This window comes from Mauremys reevesii, linkage group 7 (genome assembly GCF_016161935.1).
Source record: "Mauremys reevesii isolate NIE-2019 linkage group 7, ASM1616193v1, whole genome shotgun sequence".
In the NCBI taxonomy this organism is placed as follows: domain Eukaryota; kingdom Metazoa; phylum Chordata; order Testudines; family Geoemydidae; genus Mauremys; species Mauremys reevesii.
Window position 1 is genome coordinate 94,286,203 of NC_052629.1, and position 19,462 is coordinate 94,305,664.

At 58.4% G+C, this 19,462-nt stretch overlaps 1 protein-coding gene across 18 annotated transcripts in view; it reads left to right on the forward strand.

Moving 5' to 3' along the window:
* NRXN2 (neurexin 2) overlaps positions 1-19,462 on the forward strand; it is a 305,022-nt gene that overhangs the window by 213,509 nt on the left and 72,051 nt on the right. For all 18 annotated transcript variants that reach the window (XM_039547771.1, XM_039547772.1, XM_039547773.1 and 15 more), the window contains one exon: positions 6,048-6,229. In XM_039547771.1, the coding sequence (XP_039403705.1) occupies positions 6,048-6,229 (182 nt within the window). The remainder of the gene's footprint in view (positions 1-6,047; positions 6,230-19,462) is intronic.

The window sequence follows — 19,462 nt, forward strand, 5'->3', positions numbered from 1 at the left end:
CCCTTCCCCCTCCTTCCACCACAGAGAGATAATCAGCCCCCACACCCACGCACCCCAACCCTGCCCCAGGGCAGCGCTACCAGGCACTCTCCCCTCACTGCCAGTGCCAGCCCAAAGCCCTAGTGGGGCACTGCTGCAGGGAGCAGGGTGGGGACCAGTAGGGGGCGCTCTGCCCTCACCATCAGTGTTGACCCCAAAGCCCCAGAGTGGCACTAGGGGTTGCTGCACTGCAGGAGGAGGCTGTCACAGATCCACAGGCTCGGGGCTGCGTCCTCAGGTTTGGAACAGTCTCTTGGAGGAGCCCCTTCACTGTGCCAGACCCCAGGGCTCTCACTCTTTCTCCAGGGCAGGCCACAAGGCCTCCCGCCGGCTGAAACTCACCCTCTGGGGTCTAGCCCTCCTGCTTCCCCCTGAGCTCTGCCCAGCGAGTCCAGCTGAGACAGGCTCCTGGCCGGGCCTTGGCCACCCCTCAGGACTGATGCCCCTCAGCCGGCATTTCCAGTGACCCTTGAGCAGCATCCCCAGGGCAGTCGGTTTATTAGTCACCTGGCGCCAGCAGAGGCAGCCTGTGGCTTAGCACAGAGAGCTGAAGGTTAAAGCACAGTCCATTCTGCTCAGCCCAGAACCCAGCCCCGGGGTCAGGCTCTGTCTGTCTGTCTGCCCGCCTCGGTCTGTTCCCAGGTGGGAGCTGCCAGCTTCCTCCAGCAGCCAGCGCTTCTTTCCCAGCTCCCCCTCTAGTCCTTCCTTCTCCAGCTGGGGTCTCAGCTCACTTCCCTGCTGGGAGTGTGGATCCCTGAGTCACTGGGGCTGGCCTGGTCTCTCTGGCCCCTTGTTCTGGGTCGGTTACAGCTGGTTCCTGGAGGGCTCTGTTCATGCCACCCAGACAGGGAGGTGACACTCACCCCTGTGTCCCCTAGGGCTTGTCTACAATAGAAACACTACAGCTGCATCTGTGCTGCTGCAGCACATCCGAATAGACACTACCTGCGAGGCGGGAGGGGTGTCCCCAGTGTAAGTAACGCACCTCCCCGAGAGGCAGGACCTAGCACTGCCTACACCAGGGTTAGGTTGGCTTAACTATGTCTCTCAGGGGGGTGGATTTTTCACACTCCTGAGCGATGTAGTTGGGTCAACGTAACTTTTAGTGTGACCCCCTTTCCCCCGGGCAGCCATGCAACATATAGGGAGGGGAAACTGAGGCGCACATAGGCATCATAAACAATATTATGAAAATTCCCACTTCCTCCCAGGGGCTCTGTAGGGGGCACTCTCCCCTGTTGTCAGTACTGACCCAGTGTGGTGCTATGCTGCAGGGAGTGGGGTGGGGGCTCCTGGTACGCTCCCCTGAGGCACTCAGGAGTGAGAGGCACCTCTCCACCTCCTGCCCTTCGCATGAAGCAGGCCTGCTGTAGCTCTACTCCCTGCACCCACCAGCCTCTGGCCACAGCCAAGCTCTGACTTCCAGGTCTCCGCAGCCCTCGCCTCACTTGAGCCAGCTAGTGACAGACACACACCAGCCCCCAAGCCCCTCTGCAGCACCCAGCCCGTCACTGGACACTCACTGAAATAACCAGGCACGCTGTCTCCAGAGAGACCGCGTGTGCACAGCTCAGGATCAGGGCAGCCCAGCGCTGGAAATGACCAGCCGGGGAAGTAAGTGGTTAAGATCTGAGAGCTAGTGAGCAAAGATGATAAGACCACCAGGTGATGGGGGAAATGGGGGATAACATGCTTCCTGGAGCCTGAACTGAACCTGAACATGCTAAAATCCTTGTCTGAGCCATTTCGCACCTACGGCAACCTCCCAGCGTCAAGAGCCCCCACGGCCAGCAGCCGACTTTCCGGAACACACAAAGCCTTCTCCCATTGGCTCGCCCGGAGGTGGATGAGAAAGGGGCCGCCTTCCTTCCTTGTCTAGTCCAGCACACCTTGGCAGTGTCCCTTTGGCAGCATGCCCCAGAGAAGACGCTTCTTCCTCCTTGCTTGCTGTCTGGTGCACCCCCGCTCACTCCCGGTGGTTTCATGTGCCCCCAGCCAATTTTTTCCGGTTCCCTTCACAAGCAAAGGGGGCTTCTGTTGTGTTGGCATCACAGGGCTGCACTCACCTCAGAGACAGGCCGAGGAGAATTGACGTGCACCTGTCGGCCAGAAGAGCTGTTTGTCCACTCTGCCTTGTAACCTACTTCCCGGCATCAGTTCAGATCTGTACACAGCTCCCTGGGCAGCGTCAGTAAGAGCAAGGCCCCGAGTAGCTTCAGCTTTCCCTCGATACCTTACAAGACACCATCTGGATAAGCATAGTGACAGCAGTGTGTTGGGTGTAGAGAGTTTGTCAGGCCTGATAGGAGTTGCTGACACAGAGTAGTGAATCCTTAGCCAGCTGACACCAACGTTCCTCTGTGTCACAGCTCCCTCCGGCAGTCTCAGTTGGATACAGGATTCTGCTTTACTTCTTGCTCCAGCTAGATGTGCATCATTCTGTGTGACTCTGTAAATAGGGGCTGCGCCCCACCCCAGAGGTGGCTGCATCTCAGCACCAGGCAAAGGATCCCTGTATATACAACCCCTGAGCCCTACCCCAGAGGCGGCTGCATCTCAGCACTGAGCACCATGTGGAACATCTTGTGCCAATAGTTGGTGGGTGGTATAACCTCGTGCAGCTCTTAACCTTATTTCCCTCCCTTCACAATCCCACCTCTAGCTCACCGCCATTGTGTATGTACCACATGTCAGTGCAGCACAGGTCCAGCCCACTGGGGTGCCAGGAGACACCGTGGGGCAGAGGGCTCTGTCCACCATGGGCTGCAGCCAGCGGAGCTGCACTGGAGGGCATTGGGGGTTGGGGGAGGCTTAGGTGGCCAGGCCTGGCTCTGGGAGATCCATGGAGCCATCAGACAGCTCAGCCTCACAGTTTCTCAACGGATTCCCAGTTGATCTCTCTCTGCCTCACAGTTAGAGGGTGCTTGTGGGGGCTATGACTGGTGAGCCTGAGGCGCCACAGACACGGCAGCAGAAATGGCAGAGGGGTGGGAAACAGCGCTAAAGCCTGATTGGAGGGTAGGCAGTTCTAGCACACATCTGGGAGGGGAGTTGAGCAGGGACTGGAGCCAGGATTCCTGGGTTCTAGTCCTGGCTCTGGAAGAGTGTGGGATCTGGTGGGTTAGAGTAGGGGGGCTGGGAGGCAGGACTCTTGGGTTCTCTCCCCAGCTCTGGGAAGGAAGTGGGGTCTGGTGATTAGGGACTGTCAGGATCCCTCCCCTCTCAGAGCAAGGAACCCAGGAGTCCTGGCTCCCCCTCTCTGTGATTGTCCTCTCCAGAGTCTTGTGTGACTCCCCCCATCTGACACCCCCCATTTACTCACTGCACCTAGCCGTGTTCCTTTGTAGGCCCAGCAGAACAGTCCACCATGAATCCGCTGTCAGTGCTGGACCTGATGGATGAGCCCTGATCACTGGGGACAGGAACAGCTGTGCAGGGGGCAGCAAATGGAGCGGTGCAGGGGGCTGGGTTATTGCGGCGAGATCTGAAGGAGCTTTTAGAAGGTAGTGCAGGAAACGTTGCCGATCTCATGTAGGAGTCAATTCCTGTCAGTGAGATATTGGGGGGGGGAGGGGGGAGATGTCTGGGAACTTGCCGCTGAGAGATGGGGGTCTGACAGTGCCAGTACGGTCCTCGGGGCAATTGGAGGGTGGGAAGCAATTGTGTTTGTGTCCTGGAATTGGTGTGTGTTTGTGCAAGTGTGTTTGCATTGGAATCAGTGTGTGGGTGTATTGCATTGGTGAGTATGTGTGCAGTTGTGCAGTTGTGATTTTGCATTAGAATGTATGGGAGGAGTTGTGTTTGTGTTTGTGTTGGGGAGTGGGTGTGCCATTTGTGCATGTATGCATTGGTGCCTTTGTGGGTGTGGATGTTTGTGTTAGCCTGTGATTGTGTGTTTGCATCTGTATGCGTGCAGGTGTGTTTGTGTGTTTACATTTGTCTAGTTGCGTGTGTGTGTGCAGGGAAATCAGGTCTGAACACACACGTGTCTATGTGTGTAGGTATCCCAGATCTGAATGCTTGCACATGTGTGCGTGTGAGCACACCTGCCTGTGTGCATTTACGTCCGCCCTGGTGAGTGTTTCTTTGAGTGAGAGTGTGGTGATATTTGTGCCTTTGCATTTGGCCAGGATCCCTGTGCGTTTGTGCAGGGTGTGCAGTTGCGGTTGGCTGTGTCTGTGCTTGTGTTTGCAATTGCCGTGTGAGTTCATTCCCCATGTTTGTGAGGGGCAGATAGAGAATTGGGAGAATGGGGGACTCAGCTGGAACCAGGGCTGGCTCCAGGGTTTTTGCCGCCCCAAGCAGCGGAAGAAAAGAAAAAAAGCTGCAATCGTGATCTGCAGCTCTACCGCCGCCACTTCAGTCTTCGGCGGCAAGTCCTTCGCTCCGAGAGGGAGTGAGGGACCCACCACCAAATGGCCGCTGAAGAGCCGGCCGTGCCATCCCTTTCCATTGGCCGCCCTAAGCACCTGCTTGTTGGGCTGGTGCCTGGAGCCGGCCCTGGCTGGAACCCCTCCCCCCATTATTCCTCTTTGCATTTCCCCCACCCCCGTCCATAAGAACAGCCATATTGGGTCAGCCCAGTGGTCCATCTAGCCAAGTGTCCTGTCTTCTGACTGGCCAATGCCAGGTGCTCCAGATGGGATGGACAGAACAGGAAATCATCAAGTGATCCATCCCCTGTCGACCATTCCCAGCTTCTGGCAAACCCCAGATCAAACCCTACCTAGGGTAACATCATCCCTCCTCAATACTTCCCACTGGATTCAGGATTCTCCTGCACTTCCTGTCCCAAACTCATGCAGCATTGCTGTGTGCTGTTAAACAGACACTGCCTTAACCTAGGAGCTGTTCTCAGCTCAAGGCGAGGGATCCCTCTCTTAGCAGCCCCAGGGCCCCCCTCGAGGCAGCGAGCACAGGGCCATCCATGCGTACAGGGTGAGTATCACATGGCACCCTGGGCTTCTTTGCAGGGAAAGGCACTAGAGCAGTGCGGGATACTACGCTCAGTATCTTAGAGAGCCCTCGGCCACGTCTGTAGCAGCTTCTGGACTCCTGGCCCTCTAGCACGGCCAGGCGTGGCCGGGGCTCCCAGCCACTCTGTGGTAGGTGCTACTAATTGCACCTGAGTTGGGGTTTGTTTTTTGCAAAATATTTTTCACAATCACTTGGAGGAAATTTCAGCCCGGCCCATCTTCCAAGCTGGGCCAGGAACAGACAAACGCATGCCAGCTGCCTTCCACTATCATGAGTGCTTGCGGTGTTTGTTAATTGCTAAGTGGCACCAGTTAAATCCCCCCCACAAACCAACTGTGGTTAATAGTGTGTGAGCAGTGGCTGAGGGGGGCTGGAGCTATTTGCATAGGCTATGAGGTGCGGGAGGGGGGGTGTTGGTGCTGGATGGCATCCGAGCTGGCTATGCCCAAGCTGGCTGGCTGGTGCTCTGGGGTGTCTGCGCTGGTGCTGTGTCAGCTGTCTATGGGGGAGGCTCAGGCTCTAGCATGTCCATGCCGTGTCTCTCCCATCACGCTCAGGGGAAGCAGAGGGGAATGGGAGGCCTGTTTGACCCTGAGCTCCCTGCTGAGGGAGGATTTATATTGAGGGTACCTTGGGGCTGGGCTGAGACCCAGCAAGCCTCTTACTAATGGGCCACTTGCTGTGGCTGGGCTGAGGTAGAGGGCGCTCTTTGGCCTGATCACTCCTTGAGTGAAGGAGACATGGCTGCTGCTCCGGAAGAGAGGTGGGACTGAGCAGCAGCGGCAGAGCTGTGAGGGGGAGTCCGGGACTGGGATTGCAGTGAGGAGGGCAAGATTGAAGTGCATTAGCCATATCTTCAGCTGTTCCTGGGGTCTATCCCCAGCTCTGGGAGGGGAGTGGGGCCTGGTGGGTTAGAGAGGGGGGTTAGGAGTCAGGACTCCTGGGTTCTACTGAGTAGCCTTGTCTGAGTTGTTCTCTAGGATCCCCTCTTACTAACCTTGTCTCTCTCTCTCTCTCTCTCCCCTCCCCAGCTGGCACTACGTACATCTTTGGGAAGGGCGGGGCGCTTATCACCTACACCTGGCCGCCCAACGACCGGCCCAGCACACGAGCCGACCGGCTGGCTGTGGGCTTCAGCACGCACCAGAAGAACGCCATCCTGGTGCGGGTGGACAGCGCCTCCGGGCTGGGGGACTATCTGCAGCTGCACATAGTAAGGAGAACCTGCGCTTGGGGGGCTGCCGGCGGGGGTGCAGGGGGCCGGCGGTGGCAGGGAGAGCACTGCTCAGGTCTGCACCCTGTAACTGGAACCCGTCCCCCCCAAAACCTGACCCTAGTGCTTCCCCCAGAGCCTGGGACCTCCCCTGCTGCCCCCCAGCAGCTTGGACTGAGCCCCTTCTTTAATCCCCCAAAGCTGCAATCTGACCCCCCACTCGGAGGAAGCTGGTTCCTCAATCGTTTGCCACCCAAATGCTCAGACTCAACCCAACCCCCAAACCTCTGCTCCCAGAGGCTCAGACCCAGCCCAGGCCCTGATAGCAAGTTTGGGGGGATAGTTTGTGCCGTCTCTAGTGTCTCTGGAGGAGAACGTTGGAGTTGGGGGCCCTGTGGGGGGAGGTCTGGCAGGGTAGGGGGTTCAGCTGTCCCCCCCCCCACCCCCAGCGTAACACTGGCTCAGAATATGGCTGCATCCCTTGCTGCACACTGCCCCTCTGTGCAGCTGCCCTGGGGCACAGCTGCCCGGGTGCACGTTGTGCCCGAAACATCAGGCACCTGCTTGGCTCTGCCAGTGCCTGGCTGGGGCCTTGTCTGCATCAGACTGGGGCAGTCGCTCCCCATCCCCCACTCATGGCAAGTGCTGTGAGTGATGCCAGGGCATCCGCACACACACCAGGGCTGGGCTCGCAGTCCCCCCATCTGACTTCCTCACACTCATGCCAGTGCCTTGATGATCGCTGCCCGTGGTGGGGTCTGAGGAGGCCGGTGCTTAGGGTGACCAGACGTCCTAATAACATTGGGACTGTCCCGATATTTAGTTGTTTGTCCCGCGTCCCGACCATTTGTCGCCATTTGATGCACTCGGGCTATTTTTTTTTTGCTTCAGCGGCGCCCCCCCTCAGCCCCCCCCCCCCAAATGTGTCCTGATATTTTGTTCTTGTCATCTGGTCACCCTACTGGTGCTAGTGCAACGACATGCCATCTGTGCCGTCCTTCACCCTGGGCATCGGGGCGCCTCCCACACATCAGGGTGGCAAAGCAAAGTCTTTGCTGGAGGCGGGGGTTGCTGGGAGTTCCATGCTGCTTCTTTGTGGACAGCTCTCCCCAGGGCAGTCCTGGGGGTTGGAGCCCTCCCCTCGGCACCATCCCCAGATCCCCCATGCCTCTGGCCAAGGCTGTGTCGCTCATGGAAAAGTGTGGTCTAGAGGGGAGCATGGGGCGGGAGATGGGCCCATGAGTGTGATCCGGAGAATGGGGGGTAAGGGCGATACCGGGCTGGATGGGCCCAGAGGTCTGATCTGGGGGGGCAGGGACTAGGGGGTACTAGGCTGGATGGGCCCAGAGGTCTGATCTGGGTGGGGGCAGGGATTGGGGGGTACCAGGCTGGATGGGCCCAGGGGTCTGATCGGGGGGACAGGGCCTGGGGGGTACTAAGCTGGATGGTCCCAGGGGTCTGATCTGGGGGAGCAGGAAGGGCAGGGGTTACTGAGCTGGATGGGCCCAGGGGGTTGATGGAATACATAGCACCCTCTGTTGACTCAGTCTGTGCATTGCACCATCACCAGCTGAGTTTGTTTCAGGACAGATGTTGAGAGCAGCAGCACACACGCCCCATTCTGTACCACTCCCCACCCCACGTGCTCTGCAACTGAACACACGCCCACTCTCCCGCACTGCGCACATGCCCCTGCACACCACTCTGGAATAAGCAGGAGCTTCCCTCACAGCCAGTGTTTCTGCCCTGCTCTCTGCAGCACCCCCTGCAGGGAGAGGCCAGACTTGCTGCCAGTTGTTTACCCTGCCTGAGGGCAGCTGTCTCCCATTACCAATGGTGTGTGTCATGTAGGCTGCAGGCAGCTCATCGGTCGCTTTCATCCTTGTTAATATTTATGTGTTAACAGCTGTGGGTGGAAGAAGGCGCTTGGTACTTACTACAATCTGGGGCGGGGGAGATGATTCTCTACCAGCATCTGTGTGTGTCAAAAGGGACCGGTATGGGGATAGATTGCACATGTTAGGGATGGGGCATGGGCCTTTCCCCTCTACGGGCCAGCGGGTCCGATTAAGCGGAGGACTGGTTCAGGGGGCATGGGGCTGTCTGTGCCAGAGGCTGCACATTGCTAGGTGTGTTACAGTGGCAGCAACAGGCCCTGACTGAGGGAGCAGCCCCATTGTGCTGGGCTCCGCACAGATGCATAGTGAGAGACCGTCCGTGCCCCAGAACCCCTGGGTTCTACCCCCAGCTCTGGGAGGGAAGTGGGGAAGTGATTACAGGGGGCACAGGACTCCTGTTCCCTGCTCTGCTGACTGCAGCTGTCTGGTGGGGGAAGGAGTGGGGAACTGGGCACCGGTGTTGGCACTGTATCAAGGGCACCCTTGTCTCTGCGATTGCCCCGTGGCATGCACTGGGCCCGGGCACCTCAGCTAATGCTGTGTGGCAGTGGGAAGCAGCCATGCTGGCTGGGGGAGTGCCCCACGTGTCAGGAATGACTGCTCGGCCCCTGCGGGGGCTCTAGCACACTCTCCTCCCGTCGGCCTCCTCGTCACAACCCCGCCAGGCTAACACGGGCCGACAGCCTAACCTGGTGGCACGGAGCTGCCTGTCTCATCTCACACGGCTCCCGCAGAGCTCCCTGCATCCAGGCACACGGCACTGCTGATGGAAGGAGGGAGCCAGGACACCTGGGTTCTAGCTCCAGCTCTGGAAGGGGAGTGGGGTCTAGTGGGTTAGGGGAGGCTGTGAGTCAGGACACCTGGGTTCTAGCTCCAGCTCTGGGAGGGGAGTGGGGTCTAGTGGGTTAGGGGAGGCTGTGAGTCAGGACACCTGGGTTCTAGCTCCAGCTCTGGGAGGGGAGTGGAGTCTAGTGGGTTAGTGGAGGCTGTGAGTCAGGACACCTGGGTTCTAGCCCCAGCTCTGGGAGGGGTCGGGTGTTTAGAGCAGGGAGACTCCAGGCCCTGGGGTTGGATTAGGACCAGCGCCCCCTAGAGGTGAAAAGCCCATTGAGGAGCTGCTCCCCCATGCTTCACTTGTGACCTTGGCACTGTCTTCCCCCAGGGGCCGTGCATGCGCTTGCTCCCCCACCCCGGCCTGGACATCTGTCACATGGCTGGGAACGTGAGCTGGGCAGGTGCAGCTGGATCAACCCTCAGGGCAGCATCAAGTCAGGCTGTGGGGAGGGGCACCGCCCAACTAACTGGCATCCAGTCCCCCAGGCTGGCGTGGGAGCATGTTAGCGTCTCCTCTTTGGTCCCCTCTGACTCACAACAGGTTAGCACCGGCCCCATCTCCTGTACCCCAGTCTCACCGCCACTGTGCGCCGAGCAGGAGCCCCGCCCCACTCCTCTCCCAGCCCAGCCGGCTGCTCCGTTAGCTGCACTTGCCTGCGGGAGGATGGAAGGACAGAGATGGGCCCTTCCCTTCCAGGGGGCGCGGGCTCCACTCTGGCTTCTGGCTGGCTGGCTTGGGGTGGTGGGGAATGGACATGGGACTATTCCCCACTAGGGGGCGTCTGCTCCCATCCCTGGGCCAGGAGCCTGGCTGGCTCATGAGAGTCATGGCCTCCAGGCCCTGGGTGCCCCAGCCAGGTTGTTCACCCTGCTCCCTGCTGCACTCTAGTGGGCAGGTGGGGGGTGCACCTGGTTACCAGCCTGGCCCGATCCTACTTAGCCATGAGATGAGTTGGTGTCTCAGCCCAGCTGGCTCCTGAGCTCAGAGCTGGCGAGGGGCGCAGTGTTCTGAGCGGGCGCTACACATGCCAGTTGTCTGCAGGCCCTGGGCACCTTGTAGGGGGATGCGAAGGCAGGTCAGTGATCGGGCTGATGGGGAGGTCACTTGCACAGCTGCCCCCCTCATGCTGCCCTTACGCCTGCAGAGGATGGGGGGCTGCATGGGGGCACCCACACCTCCCCTCCTAGATACACCAGCCCAAACACAGTTGTGCTTTGTATGTGTCAGCTGTGCCCCCAGCTGTGTGAGCAGCCCTGAGCACAAGGATGTGTGCACACCAGTAGGGCGAGGCATCTGGATGTCTCCATGCACACCTGTGCACCAGGGTTGTGTGTGGCCCTTGGCACACCTGGACACAAGGCATATACAAGCCTGTGCACTAGCAAGCATTCCCACTAGTGCACTTCCACACTCAGATGTGTGCCCAGGCACCCCCACACCCGGCCTGCTGGGCCCCGTCCTTCCCAGCGCCCCGCAATGGAGCCAGAATCCTTAATGAAGAGAAAAGTCTCTGCAAAAAGCCTGGAGTCACTTTTTAATTAATGAGAAAATCTCCCGATGAACCAGTTTCACGTTTTCGACTGCAGCAGGGGAATCTGGGGGCTTTGATAGGAGAGTCCTGCTGTGTTGCTCGCTCTGGGAATGGGGGAGATGCAGGGGGCTGCAGGAATGATGGACGGATAGGAGTAGATAGAGGGCTGGAGGGGAATGGACAGAATGGGGTGAGGGCATGGGGGAGGGATGGCTGGCTCGATGGAGGAGGGGTGGAGGAGTTCGGGAGGGAGGGATGGTGGAGGGGGGATTGATGGAGGAGGGGTGGGGGATGTGGAAGGAGATGGGTGAAATGAGCACCAGGTCCTCCTAATAATGCTGCAGAAAAGCCAACAGGCCCTGACCCTGAACCCATCTCCACTGCCCCCTCCCCACCTCAGTACTGAGGGCTGGGTTCATGGAATTGCACCAGCCTCACCACCTTGGCACAAGGGTTCTGGCTTCTCTCCAGCCCCCATAGCCTGATGCTGGGTTGGGTCGGGAGGCAGGAGCACTTTGCCTTGCCCAGACAGTTGGGGTCACTCACTGGCTAACCATGGGGGGAGCTGTCCTTGCAGAGCTCAGCCAGTGTCATCTTGTTGCATTGAGACTGGAGACCAGCTGTGGGGCTGGTCTAGGGCCTGGAGGGTCACGGTAGCTGGTGTGCGCATGTGTGTAATATAGTAGGTTTGGTCTGCACTTCTGGATGTGGGGCTGCATGTGTATAATATACAAGGGGGGTGTAGTTGCTGTGTGTATAACAATCCAATAGACTGTATAAACATTTGTGTGTACTGGTCTCTGTGTGTGTGTAAACTGCAAATAGCTGCGGGGGGCTGTCTCTGAATGTGTGTGTAAATGCCCTGTGGATTTCATTCACACAAACTTTCTCAGTGTTGTTGTTTGCAGGGGGCACAGGACTCGGAGCAGCCCCCCATCCCCTGCAGGCTGACCACCGTGTGTGTGTCAGAGTGGTCAGGTGGCGTTTCCCCAGCATGCAGCCCCCTCCTCCCCCCACCCTGGAGGTGGCAGAAGGAGACTCGACCTCTGAGGCCCAGTTAGCTGCTGACTGAGGCTGTCGACCAAGCAGGTGTTTGCCTTGGGATTCTGTGTGGTGGAGGCTTGAGTCCTGCTAGGAGCTGGTCTGAGACCTGGCAAACTCATCTCACAAAGGGGCCCTGATCAACAATGAAACTCATTCCCATACTATCTCTGGGAGCTCGTACTGAGTCAGTGTCTCCTAGAGGGGAAAGGCCCCGGTCCCAGTCCCTCCACCCTGGGGCTGGATCAGAGCTGTTGCCCCCTAGAGGGGAACAAACCCATTGCCTTCTCCCCTTGCCAGTGGTTGCATCTCTGTTGCTGAAGCCCCTGGCAGGTGAGGGGGTCCCTGCAGCTGGGCGAGGTCAGGAGCTGGCCCCTGGCGATCCCTGATCGTAGTGATTAGAGCTGTCGCTGCATTACGCCGAGCGCGCCAGTGCAGCCAGAGCAGCCGGAGCCCTGATTGCTCCCACTCGTCAGCCTTCCATGCTTAATTATACCCCTTAGGCTTCCGTTTGGCGGCAGCCCTCCGCCTCCGCTGCCGGAGTGATGCCAGCAACGACTGTCCCACCAGGGCGGGGCCCAGCTCCTCACTGTTAGGGCCATGCTCCTCAGTCTCTGCACATGGAGCCTCGCTGACCGAAATTTGGTCCCTGTTATGGCATCTGCTTTATTAGTAGCATTAGCGACCCGTTATGGTATGTGCTTTATTAGTAGCATTACGGTTGTGTCTGGACGCCACATTATGGAGTGAGCTTTATTAATAGCACTACAGTAACACCTAGATGCTCCATTATGGCATGTGCTTTGTTAGTAGCATTACGGTAGCATTTAGGGGGTGGGCCCCAGCTGAGATGGGGGAGCCACCCTATTAGAGTGTGTGTGGTAGCAACAGGAGACCCCAGCTGATAATGGACACACAATATTGGAACCCCAGTATTAGCAGAATTATGGTAGCACCAGGATTTCCTGTCTGAGACTGGGGCCCCATTATGTGTCCATGGTCATGCGTGTGGAGGAGGGGGAGAGTTGGGGGGGGGGAATGTGCAGACCTGTGCAGGGGGTTGGACACATGAGGTGGGAGTTGAGTATGCAGGGCTGTGTGTGGAGGGCACATGGTGGGAATTCGAGGGGAGGGGAGCATGCAGGGCTGTGCATGGGAAGTGGATGGTGATGGGAGCCGGGGAAGGGAGGGGCCTTGTAGAACTGTGCAGGGAGTGGGGAGGGCTGTGGGGGGGGGGGTGCGATAGGAGCTGAGGGGGGTGCCTGTAGGGCTGTGCATGGGGAGGCGATAGGAGCCGGGGGGGGGCGCCTCTAGAGCTGTGGGTGGGGAGGTGATAGGAGGCAGGGGGGCCGTCTATAGGACTGTGCAAGGAGGGGCAGCACAGCTGTGTGTGGTGGTGAGCTGTGTTGTGTTGTACTGTCCCCCCCACTCCTCCAGGCACCCCCTAGAATGTTGTATCTCTCCCCGCTCCAGTTACCACATCAGCTTCAGCTCTGGGCTGGGAGACCCTGGGGAGGGGAGCACAGGTGGAGGGAGGACGGGCACTCTGTGGTGCAGAGATGGACAGCTCCTTCTCCCCCCTCCTCCTGCATCAGCTTCTGCCCCCCCCCCCCCCAATAATGGCCTTGCAGTGAAGTGCTGGGGTGGGATCAATGCCAGGCGGCACCTCGCAGCCAATTTCACTCTAGCAAATAGGACTCAGGGCCTGGCTTGGGCCTGTTAATACATAAATATCTCCCAGCCCGCCCCCCACCCCCACCTCAGCACCAGGGGCCAGCTCTGGAGAACCCCAGGGCCACTAACTTTACCAGGTGGGGGCTTAAGTGAAAATATTTCCCCTCTCAGCGGAAGCCAGCTAGGGCAGCTCATCCCCATGCTGGGCATGGAACACTCTGGCTGGAGAGAACCCAGCAGGCTGCAGGGAGCAAGGCTTGGGGCAAGGGGGCCCTCAGAGTCAGTGCTGACCCTGGTATGGCACCCACTTCATGCCCTGCATCTCAGCGTTAGGTGAGGGATCCTTGTACAAACAGCCCCTGTGCCCCACCCCAGAGGCGGCTGCATCTCAGCACCAAAGAGCCCCCGGCACTTGGGGTGGATGACTCCATCACTTTCCTAATGAAGCACAACATTTAGCACAAGCTCTTGCATTCCCATAACTCTGTTAACCCCATCAGCTCCCCCAGCCAATCACCCTGGTTCCCAGCAGGCCCCACACCCCCCTCCACTCTGCCCCTTTGTGCTGCAGGAGATGATGGACATTGTGACCCTGGGAAGCTTAGCAGTAAATTGCAGGAGTGGAAGGGTGTTGAGATTGTCGGTGGTGCAGGTGGGCACTTCATCATCTGCCGAGGGGACCAATTTTCAAGGCCTGCCTGCCTCATTCCTTTCCCTGCCCCACAGGAGTGGGATGTTACTGGCTGGTCCTCTGCCCCCTGGCTGGGCTCAGGACCCTTTGCATGCAGCTGTGACCATGGGGGTATACACTAAATAGAATGGCTCTGGTTAGAAGCAGTGGGGTCTAGCGGATAAGTTGCAGGGCTGGAGCTCAGGATACCTGGGTTCTATTTCTTGCGTTGGAATGAGAGCGAGGTCTCGTCGTGGTTGGAGGAGGGGACCTGGGAGTCAGGACTCCGGGGTTCTTGGGAAGCCACCAGGATGGCGGGGGAAGAAAGCCATGAACCGGTGTAGAAAGACACGAATACCATGACAAAAGGGATCTGGATTGAAGCATCAAAACTGCTCACTCCTGGAACAAAGGCAGAGAGTGAAGATTTCAAACCCCAGCTCTGCTTTCCCCCTACCTGTTCCCTGCAACAATAGAGAGACTGTCAGCTAGTTGTAAGTTATTAATTTCTAATGCCACAATTACTTCATTATATGGCAGGGCGATGAATAGCTGGGGGTTTTGCACAGGCAAATAATTATTTGAGTCAAAATTAATTTACTAAGTGGAGCAATTCTTCACGGGAAATGTCAGGGGGTTTTGTCTCTTTTTTTTTTTTTTACTCCCAATCCTACATAATAAAGTCATCATGGGAAACACTGCTACCATGTGTCATAAGTCCCATATGAGATTTTAAACAGTGAGGGGTTTTGTTCCCCTGCCTCAGAGCCACAGCAGGAGAGAACGGGGTGTGCAGGGGTGGAGCCAGAGAGGGAATACATAGTGGGGTGGAAATGGAGGTAGGGGTAGCTGGGGATAGGACCCTGCAGTCCTGTCTCCCTTGTGTACTCAGGCCAATAGTGCCCATGTGCCAGGCTCTGGGTGGGCCAGTGCTCCCTATGCCACCATTCCCCCTCCCCCCAACCAGTAGCCCAGCCCAGGTGGTTGCTTGGGCTCCAGGCCCCATGGGTGACTCATCATGTGGGGGACGGGGACACTGATTCAGGAGACCCCTTAGTGAATGGAGTGAGGCAGGGCACAGCAGTGTTTTTCAGTGGGGCATGTTCACACAGGTGGGGGAGAAGGGGGCTAGGTGGCAAGGATGGGTAAGAGGGGGAAGATAATGCTGATGGGGAGGGACAGGAGGGGTATATTACATATTAAAGCTGGAAGGAGCCTCGGGATTGGTGAGTAAGGTCCCGCCAACCCCATCCACTTCATGGGGCAGAATCCCAATCCCTGCCTCTGAATATAACCCCAGGGACTCCAAGCAGGGCAATGGGCTGTGAGGTCTAGGGGGTTTAATGGGAGGGGCAGGGAGTCAGGACTCCTGGGTTCTATCCCCAGCTTTCCTGCTGTCACCTTGTGGGGAGGGACTGGTCCCTTCCCTCTCCATGCCTTGGTTTGCCCCCTGCATGAAATGGGGACTGTCCCTCCCTTGGAGGCTGAATTCCCACCTGCAAAGTGCTGGGAGATCCCTGGGGAGGCAGGTGTTGTGTTATAGTGGGTGTCGGGAGGGGCAAGTGGCTGGAGGGGGCAGATGCCATGAGGGGGAGGATGTTACAATGGAGGGATGCAGGGGTCACTGCAGGGAGCACCCCAAGTCTCTGGATTTTTGGAGGAATCCATGGCAGGCTCCCCGACTTTACTGGCTCCCTGAGTGTGTCTTCCTACCCTGGCAGAGCCGAACTGGCCCAATCCTGCTGTGCCTCCTAATCCTTTTAGCACTATGGACAATCTGTGATGCTCCTGTAATTTTCTCAGCCCCTCTGTTCCTGGGGGCAGATTCCCCCCATCTGCAACAGAGGAATGAGGAAGGCAGCCAAGCAGTGGACAAACGCTGCATGGGCCCCATGTCAGATCAGTGGGGCGCTCTGGGATTAGCTGGGATGTGGCTAGAGGCCCCTGCCCCTTAATCCAAACTGCTGGCACCTTCACTACAGAGTGATGAGAGCTGGGGAGGGGGTGGTGCTGGGCTGGATGGGCCCGTCACGACAGAGACCCAATCACGGTTCGGGGCTGTGCAATGCCTGGCGCAATGGGGACCCAGATCACAGTTGGCACTATCCTAATATAGCTAATACCCCTTATTGCTAATCCAGCCCCCCAATCCTGCCCCCTGCTCTGGGCCCAGAATCAAGCCCTGGTTCAAAGCCCAGCTCCCACCACATGGAACTGACCAGTTAAACCAGGCTCATCTCCCACGGGCTTCTCTTTGCCTCCTGTGTCCCAGTCGGCATGGGGGCTCTCATCTTTGGGCCTGAGCGCTCTGGGGAGGAGCGACAGCCTGATCTCCCTACACACACACACCCACGCGACCGGATGAAAAGGCTCAGCATGATGGGCCTGAATTATGCAATGATTGCCGCTTCCTTTGGGTCTGGCTACAGCGGGGGTGGGAATCCAGACACCTGCAACCCAGCTGGGGGGGGGGGACAGAATCAGGCCAAGGGGACCTGGTCTCTGATGGGATTGGGTGGAGGTTGAGCATGTGGAAGAGACAGGAGGTTGGAAGGGGGAAGAGAGGTGGGATGTAGATGAATGTGGAGTCACTGCGCTAACCCTGTAGAGCCCACTCCCTCCCCCGCCCCAGAGCTACGGCTAGGACCCAGGAGTCCTGGTTCCCAGGCCCCCTGTTAGAGCTGGGGATAGAATGCAGAAGTCCAGACCCCATCCCCTCTAACCCACTAGAGCCCCCAGGATCTAGCAACAGAACCCAGGAGTCCTGGCTCCCAGCCCCTCTGTTCTAACCCACTAGACCATGCACCCAGAACCAGCAGTAGAATGCAAGTCACCGACTCAGCTGCATTGCTGCTGCCTAACGCATCCCTACCCGCACTCCCACTACATGGCACCCCAGAGGCAGCTGCATCAGCCCTGGCGAGAGATCCCTGTATAAATGGCCCCCACAAACCCCCACCCGAGGCAGCCGCGTCTGAGCGATCTCTGTGTCTGGTTTGCATATTGCTCCAGGAGCACTTTGGAAGCGGTGAGGGTGGAAGGTGCTAGAGAAATCCACGTCTCTTGCTCTGATGAAGATATATAGAGGCAGGCCGGCCCTGTGTTTCTCTCCCTGCGTCTCTCGCTGTGCCTGCGCTGTGTGCATGTGAAAGCCCAGCACTGCTGATTGCTGCCTCTTTTTCCATCTAGGTCACCCGACACGCAGGGAATTTAAAGGGACGCTCGCAAGACAAACCCCCTGGGTTTCAGAGGAAGAAATCACTCCTTTCTTCCCCTCCCCCTCAGGCTGCCCCAGCCAAAAGACCCCTTTAAATAGTGAATTTGGCTCCTGGCTGGGCCCTGCTTGTTCCGTTTGGCTGGGAGGGTTTGAGTGGGTTTGGCCTGTGGCTCCTAGCATTGGGGATTGGTAAGGCTGGGCAGGCTGTTCCGAGTGCCTGGTCGGAGCTGTATAACCCAGCCAGGGGTTCCCCCCAGGGATCCCTGCATCCAGCCTGAGGCAGCTTGAGCCGGAGCACACCTGTTAGACAGACGTGCATCTTAGTTTGCCCATCCAGCCGGTATCCACCCTGTTCTGGGGTGGGATCTGTGTGCGCTCGGTGCCTCCCTGCTCCCAGGGATGACTTGGGGTGGGGTCAGTGGATTGTTAGTAAATTCCCCATCCCCTAATTGTTGCTGGGGTTCCAGTATCGATGCTCACTGATCCGGCGTCAGCCACTGAGAGAATCTCTCAGCCAGGGTGGGAGCACTGGACTCCTGAGTTCCCTCCCCAGCCTTGGGGTTAGAGCAGGGGAAGGGGGAAGAGAATTGGGATGTAGAGACCTTGCTTTGCTCCCCCTGGCATGGCTGACACTGGTGGGGGCGCTCCGTCTCCGCTCAGTGCCTGTTTCCCTGGAACGCTGCTTCTCACAGCGGAGACCACGAGAGATTTCATGGCCTGAAGACCTGTTAGGAGCATCCTGTGGACCCTGGGTTGCAGTCTCTCCCCCACCCATCCAGCCCAAGCCCAGGGCTCGAAATCAGGCCTGTCCTCCAAGGAAAGGGTGAATTGTGTGCCTGGGGCTGAGCCCGCAGTGCGTGGGGGCAGCTGTCACCCCACGGCGGCTGTGTCATCGCTCACCCCCACCCCACACCCCCTCTGTGCCATGCCTGCCGCACAAAGGAGAGGCAGAGAGGAGCTTGATGAGGCCTCTGTGAGCTGCATGTTAACCAGCTCCTTGCACCCGCCTCATGCAGGGCCCTCTGCGTGGAGCCTGGAGCATAGCTGTGTGTACGTGTGTGTGTTGGAGAACCTGGGGAGGGGGTCATGCCTGTGTGTGTACGTGTATACTTGGGGAGGGGAGTACATCTGTGTGTATACTTGGGGAGGGGAGTACATCTGTGTGTATACTTGGGGAGGGGTGTGTATACCTGGGGAGGGGTGTGTGGGTGTACCCAGGGATGGGTGTGTGGGTGGGTGTGTACCCAGGGAGGGGTGTGTGTGTGTGTATACCTGGGGAGGGGTGTGTGGTTGTGTATGTACCCAGGGCGAGGTGTGTATACTTGGGGAGGGGGGTGTGTGTGTGTGTGTATACCTGGGGAGGGGTGTGTGGGTGTGTGTGCACCCAGGGAGGGTGTGTGGGGTGTACCCAGGGAAGAGTGTGTATACCTGGGGAGGGGTGTGTGGGTGTGTGTGTACCCAGGGAGGGGTGTGTGGGTGGGTGTGTACCCAGGGAGGGGTGTGTATACCTGGGGAGGGGTGTGTGGGTGTGTGTGTACCCAGGGAGGGTGTGTATACCTGGGGAGGGGTGTGTGGGTGGGTGTGTACCCAGGGAGGGGTGTGTATACCTGGGGAGGGGTGTGTGGGTGTGTGTGTACCTAGGGAGGGGTGTGTGTACCTGGAGAGGGGTGTGTGGGTGGGTGTGTACCTAGGGAGGGGTGTGTATACCTGGGATGGCGTGTGTGGGTGGGTGTGTACCTAGGGAGGGGTGTGTGTACCTGGAGAGGGGTGTGTGGGTGGGTGTGTACCTAGGGAGGGGTGTGTATACCTGGGATGGCGTGTGTGGGTGGGTGTGTACCTAGGGATGGGTGTGTGCATTAGCTCTCCCTGCTGAATTGCTGCCGCCTCCCTCAACCTTAGCAACCCTTTTCAAGCCAAACATTAACAGTTTCTGGTTCGGGGGGGCTTATCCCTCTCCCCCAGTCGCTTGCTCCCCTGGGCTAAGTGAGGCCAGGCCCAGCCAGTGCTGAGTGTGAGATGGCCAAGGCAAGGACCATGACCCACAGTGCTGCAGGGAGCGGGGCAGGGGCGCTCTCCCCTCGCAGTCAGTGCTGGGCCCAGTGCGCCAGGGCAGCACTAGGGGGCGCTTTAGAGCAGGGCAGGGGCTCTCCTCTGGCAGTCAGAGCTGAGCCCCAGACCTCAGGGCCACTCTCTGGCTGACCTGCTCCTATTCGTTCTCCTACTGCCTCCTACTGGCTGGGGTCAGACCTGCCCAGTTGCTGATGGTTTATGGGCTGCTGGGACTGGGTGGCGGGAAGATTCGACAGGGCTGACCACAGTTCACCCGAGTGGCTCAGTTACACCAGTTATCCCCAAGGAAGCCTAATA